Below are 20,089 nucleotides of genomic sequence, written 5' to 3' on the forward strand. Positions count from 1 at the left end.
GAAGATGGACTGTGTGCCTTGCCCCAGTTACTTGAACCTTACTTACTACCTTACTACCTATCTTACTATGCGGAAGTCAGACACTACAAAGGTCTGAGGTCATGGGTGAATCCCTGGGGACCACGCAGCAAGGGAAGAAAGTAGATGGAAGGCTCTGTGGTGGAGATCAGGTCTTTGACCTCTGGCCCATGCCCGTGTGGAATGTCAGTGGTCCAAGCTGGCCGCATCTCCTTCTTCCTTTTACCTCTTTTCTGTAATATCTGCAGATTCTGTGCCCTCTCTGTTTCCAGTTCCAGCATCTTAGCTCAGATGCCCAGTGTCCTTTTGCCCAAACTACTGTGAGAGCCTCCCAACTAATGTCCTTATCTCCTAAACTCTCCCTGTAACCCACCTTCCACTTTATCCTCAAACGAAGACAATGAACAACCACCAAACACTGATCTTTTTTTTTTTTTTTTTTCCTGCTGAAATATCTCCACTGGCTTCCTGTTGCCCTCAGGTTAAAGTCTAAACTCCTTAGTGTAGGTTTGTCTTCTCAACAGCCTGGCTTGAATCTGGATCCTGGGAGGATTCCCTATTCACAAATTATGCAACACTGGTGAATTCTAGTTGAAATGTTTTAGACCATCTCATTCCATTCTTTCTTTGCTCCTTGCCTCCTGCTACATTTCTGCATTTATCTGGGTCCTGATATTGTACAGATCCACCCGAGAAAGTGCTAAGGATCCAAGAGGTGGAGGATGGTACAGAACAAGAGACAAAGCCACAAGATCTAGGCTTGTGGGAGCCAGGACCCCTCATAATATGAAGATGTATAGGAGACATCATTAGCTCAGACTAGGCCATGCTAAGTGTGAGGAAGGAAGAGGAAAATTAAGGAATAAATGGCAACTTTATGAGAAGATGATGTGGAATGTATCTCCTCATGAACCCACATGTGTGGGCATCAAATGGTAATGTCTAAATGAGCATTTAGTTTCTTGAAGTAAATAAATATTTAAGTCATGTATACCCCACTATTTACTATTTATGTCTTTTCTCAATCTTGGAATTATTTCCTTTTCTAGTTTAGTTTCAGTCTGTGAGAATACTACACAATCCCATGTTGCTCTCTACCAAAAAAGGGAGATTCATTCAACCTTCAACTCAAACATTTGGAAAAAGAAGGCCCACCACATTTGGCTAGATTTTCTTCTTTTTTGAATTTTTCCAGGGTGTAGCTCATGCAACAGGCAGTACTGGGCCCTATTGAAAGCAGTTCTGATGGTGAGTACACTAATTCTCACACCGGCCAGCTGACCTCAGCTGGAGCTGCCCTGCTGAACAATAGGCCTGAGAATGGAACTCTCCAGTCCTAGGAGCTGATTCTTTTCCTTTTTTTTTTTTTTTTTTTGGAGAGAGCGCACATGCACGTGAATGGGAGAGGGCCAGAGGGAGAGGGAGAGAGAGAATCTATCTTAAGCAGACTCCATGCCCGGCATGGAACCCAATGTGGGGCTTGATCTAATGACCATGAGATCATAACCCGAGGCAAAATCAAGAGTTGGACACTTAACCAACTGAGGCACCCAGGCGTCCCAAAAGCATTCATTCTTTTTTTTTTTTTTTAATGTAGGCCCCACACCCAGTTTGGAGCCCAAAATGGATCTTGAACTTACGACTCTGAGATCAAGACCTGATCTGAGATCAAGAATTGGATGCTTAACCAACTGAGCCACCCAGGTGCCCCCCAGGAGCCTATTCTGACAGAATGGTCCTCACTGTGGTGTTTAGGAATCTGTTTCAGTGATAGGAATCTAGGATAGAATATTGTACCATGAGGGCAGATGGTAACTGTTGGCCCTCTACGAGGTATATCAGGAAGATGATGACATTGCAGAGGTGGGCAATGAACAACCTGATGTATTTCTCAAATGCTAGAAATCTCTGCATGTCCTGATGGCCCAGGGACTTAAAACCTGTTATGCATCACCTGGGTGTATGGTCATACAGAATGAGGCTCAGAAGTTTGACCCTGAACTTCTGAATGCATATTTCTTAGGACTGGCAGGAGATGCTATTGCTAAAGATGATATCTATAAATTTCAGGAAGGGAGGAATTATATTATACTCACCAATGTATATCTAACATTGCTTCCTAATTACTTATTCTTCTCATCTCTCATTTTCTTATCTAAAGCATTTAAGATTTATTAATTCCTCAGCTTTAGCACTACTATAATCCCTTCTAATCCTGTCCTCAGAGATCTCCAGCAAAACTCTGCCCATGATTCTCATCTCCAAAGTGTTTGTCATCCTTGATGGATACACAGGAGAAGTGTTGGATACACATGAGAACTATTCTTCAGAATATTCAGGTCAGGGATCAACAACTGAATGCAACACATCCCCTAAAGAGGGGGGGGGGTCCATGTCTTCTAATGGTTCCTTTCTTGCTTCTTACTTTTTCATGTTCCCAGGGAGTCAGCTTGTTTCTAGTCTCCCTTGACCTTTGATGTGGCCAAGGAAGAGCCCTTTCTTTCATATGTAAGACTAATGCTTAGGAAGTCACAAAATTTTGAAATTGGGGTTGAAATGGTTTGGAGGTTTTCTAGACAAGAACTGTTTCACTACTGTTTCAAGTAGGTCATTTTCCAGCATCTGCTAACACAACTCCAGAGAAGGGAAATTACATTGAGGAGAAAAGATTCTGGATTCCATGCCTTGGGCCAGGAGAATGGCTGTATGTTTGGGTTACCCCTGCTAACAGACAGTAGAGGCTCAAGGCTTTCTTTCTGGCTTCTTTCTCCTGTACTCTGTACTTCCCTTTCCCATGGAGAAAAAATATCCTCAAGATAGATAAAATTGGCTTTAAGAACACCATTGGCCCAATATCCTAGAGAAGCGTCTAGAGGGAGGAACTTTATGCAAAGGGACGATTCATAGAAGGGACTGGTGCAAATGCATGCTTGGGCAGGCATATGGATGGGAAATGCCTGTCTTTCCTCTTTGGAATTCCTTTTCCTCCTGGAAATTGCTCTATGGATAACTCAGGAGGATTCAATTTACATGACTCTGTCTTTTCCATGCTATCTTCCCCAAGTCACTTCCACCAGAAGTACAAACAGAATGGGTTAACAGGCTTTCCACTAGTCTGGGCTAAAGGAGTCTCTGTGGCTGATACATAGTCCTGCCCAGTTCATGAAGTGGATGATTAATGAGATTAATAAAAGTGAGGGGCCAAAGTCCTGGGTGGTAATATAAGTGATAGGTCTGAGATTGTCCTGGGCAGCCAGCAGCCCTTTGAAACAGTGGTCAGTATTCAGGAAGTTCTTCTTTCTGGGAAGACCTAACCAATATCTGGTTCAATATTCTGGCAGTGCCCTAAATTTTGGGAGACAGGATCATCTAGGAGCTCAAAATGCAAGAATAGCTACATGTCTTGTGGATGAGGTCCCAAATCAAGGAGAAGGCGTCAACAACAGAAGGTTGGGATTCTTACCACTAGAGGGGGTCTGGCATGGGAAGGGATAGGGGCTTCAAGGGGGGCTTCCTAGGGGAACAAAAAGCTATATGAGGAACTACCTTCTTGGGGGTGACATTCTTTATGAGATCCCTTTGAGGGCCAGGAAGGCTCATCTGAAAGGAGACCAAGATCAGGGGTGCTATTCTTTTGCTTGGTAATTTCTGTCATTGGTGAGACAATTCAATTTCAAATATTTTGTTCTGGTAAGACATTACAGATAAACTTCTGGTTTGGATAATATGGACATAAGAGCTATGGAAGTTTCTTACATTTGCTCTTCGGAAAACATGTCAGTGTCCCCGTAGAGATTAACAGTAAAACAAATTTATTAATAGAGAAAGTCTGAGATTGGTGTGTGAGGGCAGTAGTGGAGACCTGTATCCCACTAGGCAGCCTTGACATAAGACCTGTTGGAGAGGCAGTGGTAAGAAAGTAAGGGAAGCAGGCTGGGGCTTTGGAGTCCCAAACAGGGAAAGAAAGAACACAGGAGTGGGTTTGGACCTGGGCCCAGCAACAGGGAGGCTTGAAGTCTTCCCAGAAACCTATGGAAACAAATGTCTGGATAGGACTCTGGTCACAGGGGGACCTCACAAGCTTGCATCCTCCCTAGTTTTGTAATCTCTTGGCTGTACGGGTTTGGCCAGAGTAGACGAAGGGGATGAAGCTGGGCTCAGACCACCAAAAGCTGAAGTCTGGTTGGGACCTCTCATAGCTGTGCTCTCTGCCTATGAAGGTTAAGATGGGGGTCCAAAAGGTTGGCTTCCCTCCTGTCCATCTGTCACACTCACACCTTGGGAACTCATCCATCTCCCACCAGCCAAGTGTTCCATGGGAGCCTCCTCCATCATGCCAGGCTCCTTACCTGAGCAGTGGGGGAGGGAGCCAGTCCAGTGTCCATCCAGCCCACACATACGGGTGGCATTTCCGAGCAGAGTCCTCTTGCCGGTGCAACTGTAACGCACGACTGCTCCGACAGTATAGCTGTCCCCGGACATCTGGGCATGGGGTGGGGAGCCCGGATGGCCGCAGGACACCACTGTGGGGAAAAGCGAATATGTCAGCAACTCTGCACAGGGATGGATCATCATCATAGGAAACATGTTAGGCTTTCTGTAGCGACAGGCAGAGAAGAAGAGAAACCTTGGGTATCTATTGAAGTTTGCTTCCTGCTGGCACACCTACCTGGCATCAGCAGACAATGCCTACTCAATTTGCCATACATTTTGCGTATCTGTGAAGTGAAGAGTAATACTGTTTTTTTATGAATTGAATAAGATAATAGGTGGGAAACTGCTCAGCATGTAGCAGGTATGCAATAATATATTTCCTTTCTTCTTTGCCTCTTGTGCTCACCGCTCTCTATTTCCTCACTGCCGTAGGACATACCCAAGGTGTCTCTGGCAGCAGGGTGGCACACATAGTAAACATAAGACAGAACAGATGATCTGTCACCCTACGACTGTCTGCATTGGCTACAGTTTCCGGAATAAGGGCCAGTTCTAGTCCTTTTCCAACTGCATCGTACAGGTGCCCACATCAATTGTCTCCAATTTGCCCCCTTCGGTCTGCAAGCTCCCTCTCCTGAGACACCAAATTGTAACTGAACACCAGTGATAAGATTAGAATACCAGATTATCTGAAGAAAATGAAAACACTAGCCTGAAAAGATACATGCACCCCACGTTCACTGCCGCATTATTTACAATAGCCAAAATATGGAAGCAACCTGTCTACTGACAAATGAGTGGATAAAGATGTCGTGTATAGATACAACAGAATATTATATAGCCATAAAAAGAATGAAACTTGTCATTTGTGGCAACATTAATGGACTGCAAGGGCATTATACTAAGTGAAATAAGTCAGCCAGAATGGAGCTTTTAGATACAGAGGATAGACTGGTGGTTGCCAGAGGCAGCGGGTAGGAGGCGGGCCAAATGGGTGAAGGAGGTCAAAAGGTACAAACTTCCAGTTATAACATAAATAAGTCATGGGATGTAATGTCCAGCATAGTGACTATGGTTAATAATACTGTATTGCATATTTGAAAGTTGCTAAGGAACTAGACCTTAAAAGTTCTCACAAGAAACAAAATTCTATAGCTATGTATGGTGAGGGATGTTTATTAGACCTACTGTGGTGATCACTTCACAAATGTATACAAGTATCAAATCATTATGTTGTATACCCAAAACTAATATTATGTTGTATGTCAATTATACCTCAATTTAAAAAAAATTTTTTTTTTCAACGTTTATTTATTTTTGGGACAGAGAGAGACAGAGCATGAACGGGGGAGGGGCAGAGAGAGAGGGAGACACAGAATCGGAAGCAGGCTCCAGGCTCTGAGCCATCAGCCCAGAGCCTGACGCGGGGCTCGAACTCACTGACCGCGAGATCGTGACCTGGCTGAAGTCGGACGCTTAACCGACTGCGCCACCCAGGCGCCCCAATTATACCTCAATTAAAAAAGAAAGATTAGAATACCAGAATTGAGATGTACAGGACAGGGCAGGGAAATGCTGTCAATGTCACTGGGTTTGCTTCCCATTGTTCTTGCCATAAGTTGATACCAGGTTCTTTCAATTACTCAACACATATTTATTGAGTGCCTATTATGCGTTAGGCTCTATTTTATGTGTTTGGGAGAAGAATTTCTATGCTCTCATGGAAATTATATTCTAGTGGAAAAAAGAGACTACAAATAATTAAATATGCAATTCTAGGGGTGTTATGAAGAGAAACAAAGCTCCATCAGGAAAAAGATATTCAGGGGTAGACTGAGTGCTATTTTTGAGTAAGGTGATCAAGGAAGATCTCTCTGAGGAAGTGTCATTTGAACAGTGATTTGAATGATCTAAAGAGGTCTGTCATGCAAGATACGTGGGAAGAGTATTCTGAGGGAAGGGACATCAGGGGTAAAGGCCCAGCGGCACAATGAGCTTAGTGTTTTTGAGGAACAGCAAGAAAGCCAGAGATGCAGAATGAACTGAGCAAAGAAAGAATGGAGGACATGTTTGGAGAGGTTGCTAGGAACCAGATCATCGCATAGAATTCAGATTTTATTATAAGCATGATGGGACACCACTGGAGTGATGTGATTTGACTTATACTTTAACAAGATCATTCCGGCTATAATGTAGGAAACATTCCAGTGTGTGGCAAGAAAGAGGGAGCTGCTGCAGTAGTTCAAGAAGAGATGACAATGAATCGGATGGACTAAACTTTGTGGTAGGGTAGGAGATCCTGTAGTCATTGCTTGTACCCAAAAAGGGCATAGGTCACAGCATATATGATGAACCAGACAGGTGACCAAAGGGATAAAATGTGAGTTGGGCCAGTGACGTCCCTGATGATGGAATTTTGGCCATACACAGGGATGGCATGAATAGGTCATGGGTATCTTTATTTCTCGCTGTGGTCTTGGTGTGTTTCAAGTCCTATTCTAAGTGCCTATGATCTATTTATCTACATATCTATCTATCAATCTATCTAGTGTTTACTTTTGAGAGAGAGAGAGAGAGAGAGAGAGAGAGAGAGAATGAGCAGGGGATGGGCAAAGAGAGAGGGAGAAACAGAATCCAAAGCAGGCTCCAGGCTCTGAGCTATCAGCATAGAGCCCAACATGGGGTTTGAACCCAGAAACTGTGGGATCATGACCTGAGCTGAGGTTGGATGCTTAACCGACTGAGTCACCCAGGTGCCCCAGTCTATAGATTATCTGCCGAGACTACTGCTTAAAATTCCTTCCATCAGGCATGGAGTCCATTTCCCCTCCCCTTGAATCTGGGCTGGCCTGTGACTTGCTTTGGCCACTGGAATGTGGTAGAAATGATATTGTGGATTAGGAGGACTGGCAGCTTCTGCCTTCATTTTCTTGGAATACAGCTGCCATGATGTAAGGAAGTCTGGCTTACACTACTGAATGATAAAAAATTACATGGAGACAGGGGCCATGTGGAGAACAACCACAATGCCCCAGGTGACAGCTGGGACCATGTTTCCTGACAAGTTTCCATCTTGGATCTTTAGGTCTAGTTGAGCCTCAGTAGCTAGATGTGCTGTCTCCAGTAAACTCTGCTTGAATTGCCAACCAGAAGTGATACAATGGTTGTTGCGTTAAGCTGCTACACTTTGGGGTGATTTGTTACACAATATATAATTGTGGATTATATATTAAATTATAATTAAATGGATATGACTTTGGAAGTCTTGAGGGTAGGGGCTGTATATTGCATGTGGGAAGAATACGAATCATGGTGGCCAAAGGCTGGCTGTGGCACACTGTCTGCAAAGATGGCCACCAACAATTTTTTTCCTTCCGTGTGCATGCATCCTACTCCTCCCACTTATACCTATTATTTCCTCTGCCCTTGAATCAAAATCTTATAGCTTCCTCTTTTGCTCTAAAAACTCAGCCTCCAAGCAAAGAAGACTAAACCATCCTGCTAGAGAGAGTAGCCACATGGACAGAGGCCACAGGGAGAAGAGTCGGCACAAAGCCCCAAAGATGTAGGAGAGGCCATCTTGGACTCTCTAGTCCTAATTGAGCCAGTGGGGCACAGATGAGCCAACCCTGCTGTGATGGTTCATTTTATGTCATTGTGTGAAATTGACTGGGCCACATGATGCTCAGATATTTTGCCAAACATTATTCTGAGAGGGGGTTTGAATGAGATTAACATTTGAATAGGCACACTGAGTAAAGCAGACAGCCCTCCCCATTTGTGAGTGGGCCTCATCCAATCTATCTCTTTTTTTATGTTTCAAGTTTTTATTTAAATTCTAGTTAGTTAACATACAGTGTAATATTAGTTTCAGGAGGTAGAATTTAGTGGTTCATCACTTACATATAACACCCAGTGCTTATCACAAGTGCCCTCTTTGATACCAAGCTCTTGAAGGCCTGAATAGAACAAAAAGGCAGAGTAAGAGAGAATTCTCTTTTTCTGTCTGTCTTTGAGCTGGGACATCAGTCTTTGCCTATCTTTGGACTCAGACTTGGACTAAAATTTATACTATTGGCTCTCCTGCTTCTTGAGCTTTCAAACTCTGACTACTGTCTGCTCTCCTGGGTCTCTAGTTTGCCAAATGCAGATCTTGAGACTTCTTAGCCTCCATAACTGTGTGAAACAATAGATAAAAACATAGATCTATCTACACCCCCTTAAATCTGTATCTGTATCTGTATAATCTCCCATTGCTTACTGGTTCTATTTCTCTGGAGAACTCTGACTAATCTACCTGCTAAGCCTTGAATTCTAGACTTATATCACTGTAAGAAAATATAAACATTTGGTATTTGAAGGCACTAAGTTTTGAGATGTTTGTTACACAGCAATACATAACTGATATATCTATTTATCCTTAAGATAGCCCTATAAGGTAGGCACTATTTTAATCTCAATCTCACTGATGAGGAAAATGAGGCATGGGGAAGCAAAATAACTTACCCAAAGTCACAGACCTATTCAATGGTAGAATTAGTTCTTAAAACCAGGCAAATTGACTCCAGAGGTCACATTCTTAAGTATCATAATTAACTCTCTTCTGCAATACTATTTTTACTTTATTCTATTTTGTTTTATTTTTTATCTTTTAAATATGAAGTTTATTGTCAAATTGGTTTCCATACAACACCCAGTGCTCATTCCAACAGGTGCCCTCCTCAATACCCATTACCCACCCTCCCCGCCCTCCCACCCCCCATCAACCCTCAGTTTGTTCTCAGTTTTTAAGATTCTCTTATGTTTTGGCTCCCTCCCACTCTAACCTCTTTTTTTTTCCTTCCCCTCCCCCATGGGTTTCTGTTAAGTTTCTCAGGATCCACATAAGAGTGAAAACATATGGTATCTGTCTTTCTTTGCATGACTTATTTCACTTAGCATAACACTCTGTAGTTCCATCCTTGTTGCTACAAAAGGTCATATTTCTGCAATACTATTTTAAATTTTTTTCCCCAACGTTTTTATTTATTTTTGGTACAGAGAGAGACAGAGCATGAACGGGGGAGGGGCAGAGAGAGAGGGAGACACAGAATCGGAAACAGGCTCCAGGCTCCGAGCCATCAGCCCAGAGCCTGACGCGGGGCTCGAACTCCCGGACCGCGAGATCGTGACCTGGCTGAAGTTGGACGCTTAACCGACTGCGCCACCCAGGCACCCCTGCAATACTATTTTAATACTATGAATGCATTCTGCCCTTCTGCAAGGAATGGAGTCTCTAGTTATAATTTAAATGATTTTATGACAGTTTATTAGAAATTTCTGGATTTCTAGAAATTGTCCAATTTAAACTCTCTAATGATTTTTCAAATAACCCCATTTTAAATGGAAATAAAACATACATACATAAAAGAAAAACACAGTAAGCATAAGCATATAGGTTAGTGAATTGTCACAAAGCAAATACACCCAGGTAACCACCATTCATATCAGGAAATGGAATATCACCAGCACCTCAGAAGCTCCTTCATGCCTTCTATCTACCTCCTCCTCCCCAAAGTAAGCCACCATCTTGACTTCATACACCATTATTTAGCTTGCCTATTTTTGAATTTATAAGTGGAATTTATAAGTGGAATCATATGGTATATATTCTTTTGTATTTGGCTTCTTTTACTAAACATTATGTCTATGATATTCATCGATGCTATGTTTAGCAGTACATCTTTCATTATCACTGCAATATACCAGGAGGTAGCAAACTTTTTCTGTAAGAGGCCGGAGAGTAAATATCTTAGGCTTTGAGGACTACACATAGTCTCTGTTGCATACTCTTCTTTGTTTCTTGTTTTTTTCCACATTGCTCTAAAAAAAAAAAAAATTCTTATGTCTTAGCCACAGGTTGGATTTGGTTCATGAGCCAAGTTTGCTAATCCCTGCTATATACCATTTGTATTATTTGCTGTGTAATAAATTGCTCCAATAAACATTTACTATCGCTCATGGTTTCTGTGGGTCAGAAATTTAGGAGTGGCTTAGCTGGATGGTTCTGGCTCAAGATTCTCCATGAGTTTGTAGATAACATGTTGGCTGTGGCTGCAGTCATCTGAAGGCTTGACTGGCTTCCCCTGAGAGTGACTGATCCAAGAGAGCAAGTTGGAGATAGAAATGTCTTTTATGATATATCTTTGTGAGTCACACACCACCAGTTGACACAGACTAACCCTGGTACAGTGTAGGAAGATATTATGTAAAGGCAAGAACACCAGCAGGTGGGGGTCATTGGGACCATCTTCAAGGTTGACTGCTCTATCACTGCGTGAATATACTGCATTTTTTCATCCATTTCTTGTTGATAGACATTTGGGTTTTTTCCCATTTGGGGCTTTTATGAATAACACTGATAAGAACATTTTTGCTCATGTTTATTGATGAACACATATACGTTGGCTATTCCTAATGATTTCTGTGATTGCAGTTGGCTGGCTGTTTTTCTGATGTTCTTATTTGCCTTTAAAATATTTCTTTGGCTAATTTGAGGACAGTGTTAAATTATGGTAATATCTAATATAATCTCTGAAACAGTATATGCAATGCCTGATATTATTTTTTTTGTCATTGGCTTGATCTAGGCTACTTGGGTATCTGTAAAATTAGTAACCAGAATATACTCTATTGTTTTATTCCTTTCCTGTGGTTTATTCTTTTAAAGGAGGAAAAAGTCAACCATAAAAATGTGACAAAAAATAAAGCACTGTCAATACCATTCAGCTGCTGTGGGTAAGGAAAATCAAGAAAGGATGTAAGATAATAAAGAGGAACAACTTATATTCACTGTATATTTGCATTCAAATCGGGGAGGTGAAGAACAAAAGAGAAGGTGAATAACAGCTGTTGTATTTCTCAGTTTGTCAAATATAAAAGCATTTAAAAATGTTTTCAATGTTCATGCCTGTGTCCAAATGGGATACACTGCAGTGGCTGTTTAGTTTCTAACTGCAAATAAGTTTATTTTTATTTTTTTTCCCTAGCTGCAAGTAAGTTTAAATGTGTACATAAAAATTGGTAAGACAGATATTTAGCACTGCTAATAGTAGCAAATTTTCTTACATTACACAGAATACATATATAACAGGGGATTGAGAAAAAAGCATAAATTGTAATTCAGCAAAGACAATAATACAAATCAGCAATTAATAGACTACGCTAGGTCCTACAGCAGAAGGACACCATGTGGGTTGAAAGTTGTATGAAAGTTGTAGTAATGGCTGGCCAGCCCCTGGCACTCCCACTGTTTTCTAAAGCACTTTATCAGGGAAGTAGCATATGCTATAGACCTGGGTCACACATTTTCCTTGGTCCCTGCACATCCATGCCAATTAAAACAGTTTGCCTTAACCTGGAAGGAACCGTTGATTTTCATTGACTGGGTTGATTAGGGGATATATAAGGTACTCTATAATTTTCCACAAGCCTATTCACAGGTAACTTGGTCTTCCAGAAGTAAAAATTTAGTTAGCCCACTAATATAATGTCATGATAATCATGCAATATCAGTGAAAATGGTTTCACTTAAAGTCACTTGGGATCTTATAGGTAGTGAAGTTTCCTTAGATTTATAGGTAGACGGGGAAAGCCCACCAAGCCCAGTGATAGTTGATTATCCCGAACAGAATTTTAGCTCAACTTTAAATTAGTTCAACCTAAAAAAACGATAATATTAGTGTAAATTACTAACGTGGAGAGACCTGGGGAAATCTATCAGAGATCAACAATATGAATGAGAATTTCAGACACAGAGAATCACACAAGAAGGTCTAATTTGGAGACCCAGAAGTAGTGAAAGAAGAGAATGAGGGGTGACAATATAGAACTGATAGCTGAGAATTCCCCAGATGTCAAAAAATATCTAGGAAGCCTAATGAATCCTAAGAAGGATAAATAAAATATCTAAACACAGTGTAAAAAAATTCAGAATGCCAACAAGAAAGAAAGGATCTTAAAGTCAGTTAGGTAAAAAAATAATAAGGCTACCTAAAAAGTACAATGATTAGATTGAAAGCAGACTTCTCATTAATAATAAATGCCAGCAGAGTGCACCAAGGGAAATGTGTCAATGTGGACTTTGATCCAGCTAAATTATCATTTAATAACTAGGGAAAATGCAGGACACCAAAGACAGAGACAGACTTTTCAAAGGAGTGAAAGACTGATAGCTGACTTCTCTGTAGCAATAAAAGAGGTCAGAAGGTATTAGAGAAATTTCTTTAATGGGCTGAAAGAAAATAGCTACAGCTTGGATTTCTAAAACTATCGGAAATATCTTTCAAAAATGAGGGACAAATAAATGTATTATAGACAAACAAAAACTGACAGTGTTTGCCACCAGCATATCTTCATTACGTAAGATTCTAATGAATGTTCTTCACATAGCAGGAAAATGATCCCATGAGGAAGGACAAGGTATAAGAAGAAATGAAAAGCAAAGAAAGTGGCAAATATGTGGCTAAATCTGAGTAAACAATAACTGCACAGGACAACAACAATAATACATTGTGGGTTTTAAAAAACAAGGCACAAAAAATAAAAAATAAATAAATAAAAAAACAAGGCACAATTAAGATATAAGAAAACAATAATGTAAAAGCCAGAAAAACATATGGAGTTAAAGAGTCCTAATGTTCTTGTATGATATAGGAAGAAGAGAAAAATATTAACTTTAGACTTTGGTAAGTGAAGTTGTTCCTGTTATAATTTCTAACATAGCCATTAAAATGTAGAGTGTATAACTTACTTATTAGTAAAGAAGAAAACATAGAATTATAAAAGTTGTTAATCCGATAAAAAAAAGAGAAAAAAGAAACTGAGTAGGACAAACAAAAACACAAAATAAGATGGTAGATTTAAGCCTAAATATATCAGTAATATGACATGTTTACAGTGATAAAAAAATACTTTCAACCAAGAATTCTATAGCTAGCAAAACTATCCTTCAAACATGAAGTGGAATTAACAAATTTCTGGATGAACAAACATTGAGTATGAGAATGCATCACTAGCAAACCTAGAAAGAAATTCTAAATTATAAAGAAATTCTACAGGAAGTCTTTCAGACTGAAATGAAAGGACTGAAGTCACATGAAGAACTAAAAAATCCTAAAACAGGTAAAAGTAACTACATAGGTAAATATAAACTGCAGAATAAGTGTTTTTTTGTTTGTCTGTAATCTTTCTTCTTCTGTCTGAGAAATGGCATGAAGCAATAATTGGAAATATGTATTGATAAGCATACGATGTCTAAAGGTGTAATTTGTATAACAATAACAGCACAAAGGAGAGGGAGGTAAGGGAGCTTTGTAGGAGCAAATCTTCTGCATACAATGAAATTAAGTTAGTGTTATTACAAACTATGTTGTTATAAGTTAAGATGTTAATTGTAATTTCCAGAGTAACCACTAAGAAAATGACTTAAGAAACGCACAGTGAATAACAAAGAAATTAAAATGTTAAATTAGAAAAGATCTATTTAACGCAAAAGAAAACAGCAATAGAACAAAGAACCAAAAAATCTCTCCAAACTCAAAAACCAAAAAACACAAAACCATAAGATACATAGGAAACAAATAGCAAAATGGGTGATATAAAGCCTACCTTATCAATAATTACACTAAATGTTGATTAAATACATAAAAGGCAGATATTAGCAAATGAATAAAAAACATGATCCAACTACATGCTGTCTAAAAGAGACATCCTTTAGACTCAAAGATGCAAATGGACTGAGAGTAAAAGATGGGAAAAGATATACTATACATACAGAGACTAAACAGAGGCTGGTATGGCTATCCAGACCAGCTATCTGATATTATCAGACAGGAGAGACTCTGAGGCAAAAATTGTCGTTAAACACAGAAAGGACACAGAAAATTTTATATTGATAAAAGGATCAATCCATCAATAAGATAAAACAATTATAAACATATATGCACCTAACAGAGATCCCAAATACATGAAACAAAAAATAACAGAATTGAAAGGAGAAATAGATAAGTCAACAATAATAGTATGAGATTTCACCACCCCATAGAACAAGACAAAGATCTACAAGGAAATATGGTGACCAACACTATAAACCAACTAGACCTCACAATCATCTAGAGAACACTCCCTGTAGTAACAGCAGAATAAATGCTCTTTTCAAGTGCACATGAAATGTTCTCTAGGTTAGACCATGTGTGAAGCTATAAAATAAGTCTCCATAAATTTAAAAAGATTGAAATCATACGAAGTATGTTCTCCAACCACAATGTGATGAAATTAAAGTTCAAGAATGGAAGGAAATTTGAAAAATTTACAAACATATGGAAATTAAAAAACCACTCCTAAATAACCAATAAGTCAAAGAAGAAATCAGAAGAATAATTAGAAAATACTTTGAGGTGAACAAAAATGAAAATAGAACATACCAAAACTCATGAGACGTAGTGATAGCAGTGTTCAGAGAGAAATTTATAACTGCAAATGCCTACATTAAAAAGAAGAGATCTCAAACCAACAAACCAACCTTTCCCCTTAATAAAGTAGAAAAAGACAAGCAAATTAAACTAAAAGCAAACAGAAGAAAGGAAATAATAAAGATAGTAGCAGAGATAAATGAAATAGAAAATAGAGGAAAAAACCCAAAACTATGAACATGAACAATCGTATGCAAACAAATCAGATAATTCAGATGAAATGGACAAATTCTTTTTTTTTTAAATTTATTTTATTTTTTTGAGAGAGACAGAGTGTGAGCAGGGTAAGAGCAGAGAGAGAAAGAGGGAGACACAGAATCCGAAGCAGGCTCCAGGCTGTGAGCTGTCAGCACAGAGCCTGACGCAGGGCTCGAACCCACAGACCATGAGATCATGACCCAAGCCAAAGTCAGATGTTTAACTGACTAAGCCACCCAGGCGCTCCAGAAATGGACAAATTCTTAAATGTTCACAAACTACCAAAACTTACTGAAGAAGAAATGGAATATCTGAATAGAGTTATAGCAAATAAATGGAACCAAACAATAATCAAAAAACTTTCAAAGAAAAGCCCAGGACTAGATGATTTCACTGCTAAATTATATCAAATTTTTAAAGAAGAAATAGCACTAATCTTTCTATTTCTTTTTTTTTTTTTTCAACGTTTTTTATTTATTTTTGGGACAGAGCGAGACAGAGCATGAGCAGAGAGAGAGGGAGACACAGAATCGGAAACAGGCTCCAGGCTCTGAGCCATCAGCCCAGAGCCTGACGCGGGGCTCGAACTCACGGACCGCGAGATCGTGACCTGGCTGAAGTCGGACGCTTAACCGACTGCGCCACCCAGGCGCCCCTAATCTTTCTATTTCTGAAAACATAAGGAGAAGGATGTTTCCTGACTCACTTTATGAAGCCAACATCACCCTGATCCAAAGACATCACAAAGAAAGGAAACTATAGACCAATATCCCTTATGAACATAGCTGCAAAAATCCTCAACAAAATACTAGTAAACCAAATCCAGCAGCATATTAAAAGTATTATACTATGGCCAAGTGTGATTTGTTTTTGGAACACAAGAGTAGTTCAACATCTGAAAATCAATCAGTGTCATATACCATATTAATACAATGAAGAGGGGAAATCTCAATAGATGCAGAAAAACCATTTGGCAAAATCCAACACTGTTTCACGCTAAAAATTTTCAATAAACTAGGAGTAGAAGGGAAATTCCTCACTAGGAGTAGAAGGGAAATTCCTCACCCCTAAAGGGAATTTACATAAACTTTACAGCTAACATTATACTTAATGGGTGAAAAACTGAAAGCTTTTCTCCAAAGACTAGGAACAAGGGAAGGATGCCTGTTTTGCTACTTCTGTTCAACATTGTCTTGGAAATTCTTGCTAGGGCAATTAAGTAAGAAAAATAAATAAAAGGCATCCAGATTGGAAATGAAGAAATAAAATTATATCTATTCACAGATGATATGATCTTGGACTATTATATTACATTGGATTAAGCAATGGTTTCTTAAATATGCCACCAAAAGCACAAGCAACAAAAGAAAAAAAATACATAGGTTGGATTTCATTAAAACTAAAAATTTTCATGCACTGGAGGACATTATCCAGAAGTAAGAAGATAATCCACAGAAAGGGAGAAGTTTGCAAATGATACATCTGATAGGGGTATAGTATCCAGAATATATATAGAACTGCTAAAACTCAGTAATACAAAGACAAACAATCTGATTTAAAAGTGGGTAAAGACCTTAAGTAGAAGTTTCTCTAACGAAGAGATACAAATGGCCAAGAAGCACATAAAAAGATGCTCAACATCATTAGTCATTAGGGAGATGCAAATCAAAACCACAATGAGATTCCACTTTAACACCCACTAGCATGGCTATAATGAAAAAGATGGACACAACAAGTGGAGGTGAGGGTGTAGAGAAATTGGAACCTTCCTACCCTGCTGGTGGGGATGTAAGATGGTGCGGTCACTTTGGAAAACAGTTAACCTCAAAAAGTTAAACATGGAGTTACTATATAATTGGCACAGCAATTCCACTGTTAGGTATATGCCCCAAAGAACTGACAACATATGTTCACACAAAGACCCAGGCATAAATGTGTGCAGCAATATTATTCATAATAGCTCAAAAGTGGAAAGAACTCCAATGTCCATCAACGGATGAATGGATAAATAACTGTAGTATACCCATACACTAGAATGGTATTTGGCCATAGAAAAGAATGAAGCACTGATATGTGCTACGATATGGACGAACTTTGAAAACCTTAAGGTAAGCAGAAGGAGCCACACACACAAGGCCACATGTATATTTACATGGAATGCCTGGAATAGGCAAATATTTAGATAGAAGGTAGAGTAATGGTTCCCAGGGATATAGGGGTAGTGGAGATTCACCTGCAGGAACAAGAGGAGAGAGCAGGAGGTCAAGGGACAGTTTCCTCATGTGGATGTGTGAGGTTAGTAACCGAGTATCAGGGTTCTGAGCACCTCCCTTCTCTCTCCCACCATTTTTAGCATGTTGTTCCCATATATTTTTTTCTAATAATAATTATGCAGTCATTGTTGATGGAGATGTAACAGATACTATACTAGGCACTTTTTATGGCTTTTCTATTTTTCTTTTTTTTTAGAGAGAGTGAAAGCATTAGCGGGGGGAGGGGCAGAGACAGAGAGAGAGAGAGAGAGAGAGAGACAGAATCCTAAGCAGGCTCCATGCCCAGTGTGGAACCTGATGTTGAGCTCAATCCCACAACCATGAGATCATGATCTAGGCTGAAATCAAGAGTCTGATGCTCAACTGACTGGGCCACCCAGGTGCCCCGTGCTTTTCTAATTTAACCCTTTAATAACTCTATGGAATAAGTATTAGGGTCATTTTTATAGATGAAGAAATGGAGGCTTGAAAGCTTAATAGACTTTTGTCAAACCAAACAGCTTGCTTAGGGGCAAAGCCAGAATTCACATCTCAGTCAATCTGCCTCCAGAGTCTGTGGCATTTCTGCTTCAGTCCTTCAAAAGAAAGGGGTTCATGTGTTATTTTTCTGGAAAAGCAAGGAAGGGGTAAGGTTTGAGACAGTGTCATGCCAGGCAGTCTGTTGTGAAGGCAGAGTGCCCTGAGGGCTAAAGAGGATAGCAGTGCAGCAAAGAGGAAAGAGAAAGAGGAAAGTCCTCTAGCTAGGAAGAGAGAGAGTGCATAAGTTGGTGTGAAACTAACCCAACAGGGCCTAAGATGCAGACAGAGTGACTGTAATTGTGATGTAACACACACACACACACGCACGAGGAGGACATGTACTTGGACATGGGCCATCCCGTCAGTCTGCACGGGTGATCACTTTGAGTCGATGACATCTACTTACAGAGACACTGGGGGCGGGGACGGTCCCATGTGCCATCTCCCTGGCAGCTGAGCACCGGGGTGCCCAGGAGGTAGAAGCCGTGGTTGCATTGGTAAGACACAGTGGTGCCGTAGCTGAACCTGTGCGGGCCGCTGGCATGGACTTGACGCAGGCTGTTTTCTTGGTGCCCAGGATCGGTGCAGTTGATGACTGTAATGAAAGGGGACAATTAGACACAGAAACCAGGATGCAAAGATTGTCTTATGCTTCTAAACAGGAATTCACATGTCCAAACAGGCATGCATTCCCAGTATGGCAAAATGTCCAGACAAATTGGTAGCACGAAGCCAATCCTGCCTGGGAGGGTGAGCTGGTCCTCAGGCTGCTGTACTTCCTGATCACTGACTTTGATAGCCTGGTTAAGGGATTCATTCTTCCACGTCTTGCTAAACTCACCTCTCTGGAGAAGCCTTCCCACCTCCTCCCAGACTGGTTAACCTCTGCCCTGGCAGTGTTCCCTTGCACGAACCTCTACTGCTGACCTTATCAGCCTAGATGGTGAGTTGTTTGAATACATGAGTCCCCTGAGGGCATGACTCCCTTGTCTCTGGGTGCGCTAATCCTGGTGCAGCAAGGCTGCTGATCGTTGTAGAACAGATGCAGCTGAGCTGACTGCAACAGGGGTTGGTCTTTTTTGGAAAGTGTTTTAACCACTTTTAAAATTTTCATTTATTTATTTATTTATTTATTTATTTATTTATTTATTTATTTAAAGTTTATTTATTTTGAGAGAGAGAGAGACCACGCAGGAGCTGGGGAAGGGCAGGGACAGAATGAGAGAGAGAGAGAGGATCCCAAACAGGCTCTGTGCTGTCAGTGCAGAGCCCTACATGGGGCTTGATCTCAAGAACTGTAAGATCATGACCTGAACTGAAATCAAGAGTTGGACACTTAACCCACTGAGCCACCCAGGCATCCCAGGATAGGTATTTTTTAAAAATCTTTGATAAATTTTTAAAATGTAAGATATTTCTACCTTTGACGAACTTCTCTGAGGCTCAGAGAGGCTGGTGTCACAAAATAAATGCATAACATGCATTGATTCTCACTTTTTATTGCCATATATTGAATGCCAAGCAGTGTGCTGGGCAGTAAAGATACCACAGAATTTTCAATTGAGAGTAGAATTTCTCCACCTTGGCACTGTGGACATTTTGGCTGCTAATTCTTTGTTGTGGGGGCAGAACTATGTATTGTAGGATGTTCAATAGCATCCTTGGCTTCTACCCACTAGATGCCAATAGAAACCCTCCAGGTGTGACAATGAAAAATATCTCTAGATATCTGTCCCCTGTTGGGGCAGAGGATGGATAAAATCATCCCCAGTTGGGAACTGTTGGTCTAGAGAGAAAAGGACAAACAAGCAATTATTTTGTTTGATAAGTGCTCTGATAGGGGTAGCAGAGAATGTTCTAGAAGCACAAAGCAGTGCATTTAGCCCGGTGTAGGAGGTGGAGCAGGAAAGGCTTCCAAGAAAAGGTGACATTTAAGCTGGTTATTTTTTTTTTTAATTTTTAAAAAACATTTATTCATTTTTTGATAGAGAGAGAGTGTGAGTGGGAAAGGGGCATAGACAGAGGGAGACACAGAATCTGAAGCAAGCTCCAGGCTCTGAACTGACAGCACAGAGCCCGATGCAGGGCTTGAACTCATGTACCATGAGATCATGACCTGAGCTGAAGTCGGACGCT

The 20,089-nt window shown here is 40.2% G+C and overlaps 1 protein-coding gene across 1 annotated transcript in view; it reads right to left on the minus strand.

Moving 5' to 3' along the window:
• CSMD2 (CUB and Sushi multiple domains 2) overlaps positions 1-20,089 on the minus strand; it is a 543,771-nt gene that overhangs the window by 35,756 nt on the left and 487,926 nt on the right. The window contains 2 exon segments of the mRNA XM_043573327.1: positions 4,368-4,541; positions 18,360-18,548. Coding sequence (XP_043429262.1) covers positions 4,368-4,541; positions 18,360-18,548 — 363 coding nt within the window.

Source organism: Prionailurus bengalensis, chromosome C1, assembly GCF_016509475.1.
Source record: "Prionailurus bengalensis isolate Pbe53 chromosome C1, Fcat_Pben_1.1_paternal_pri, whole genome shotgun sequence".
NCBI lineage: Eukaryota > Metazoa > Chordata > Mammalia > Carnivora > Felidae > Prionailurus > Prionailurus bengalensis.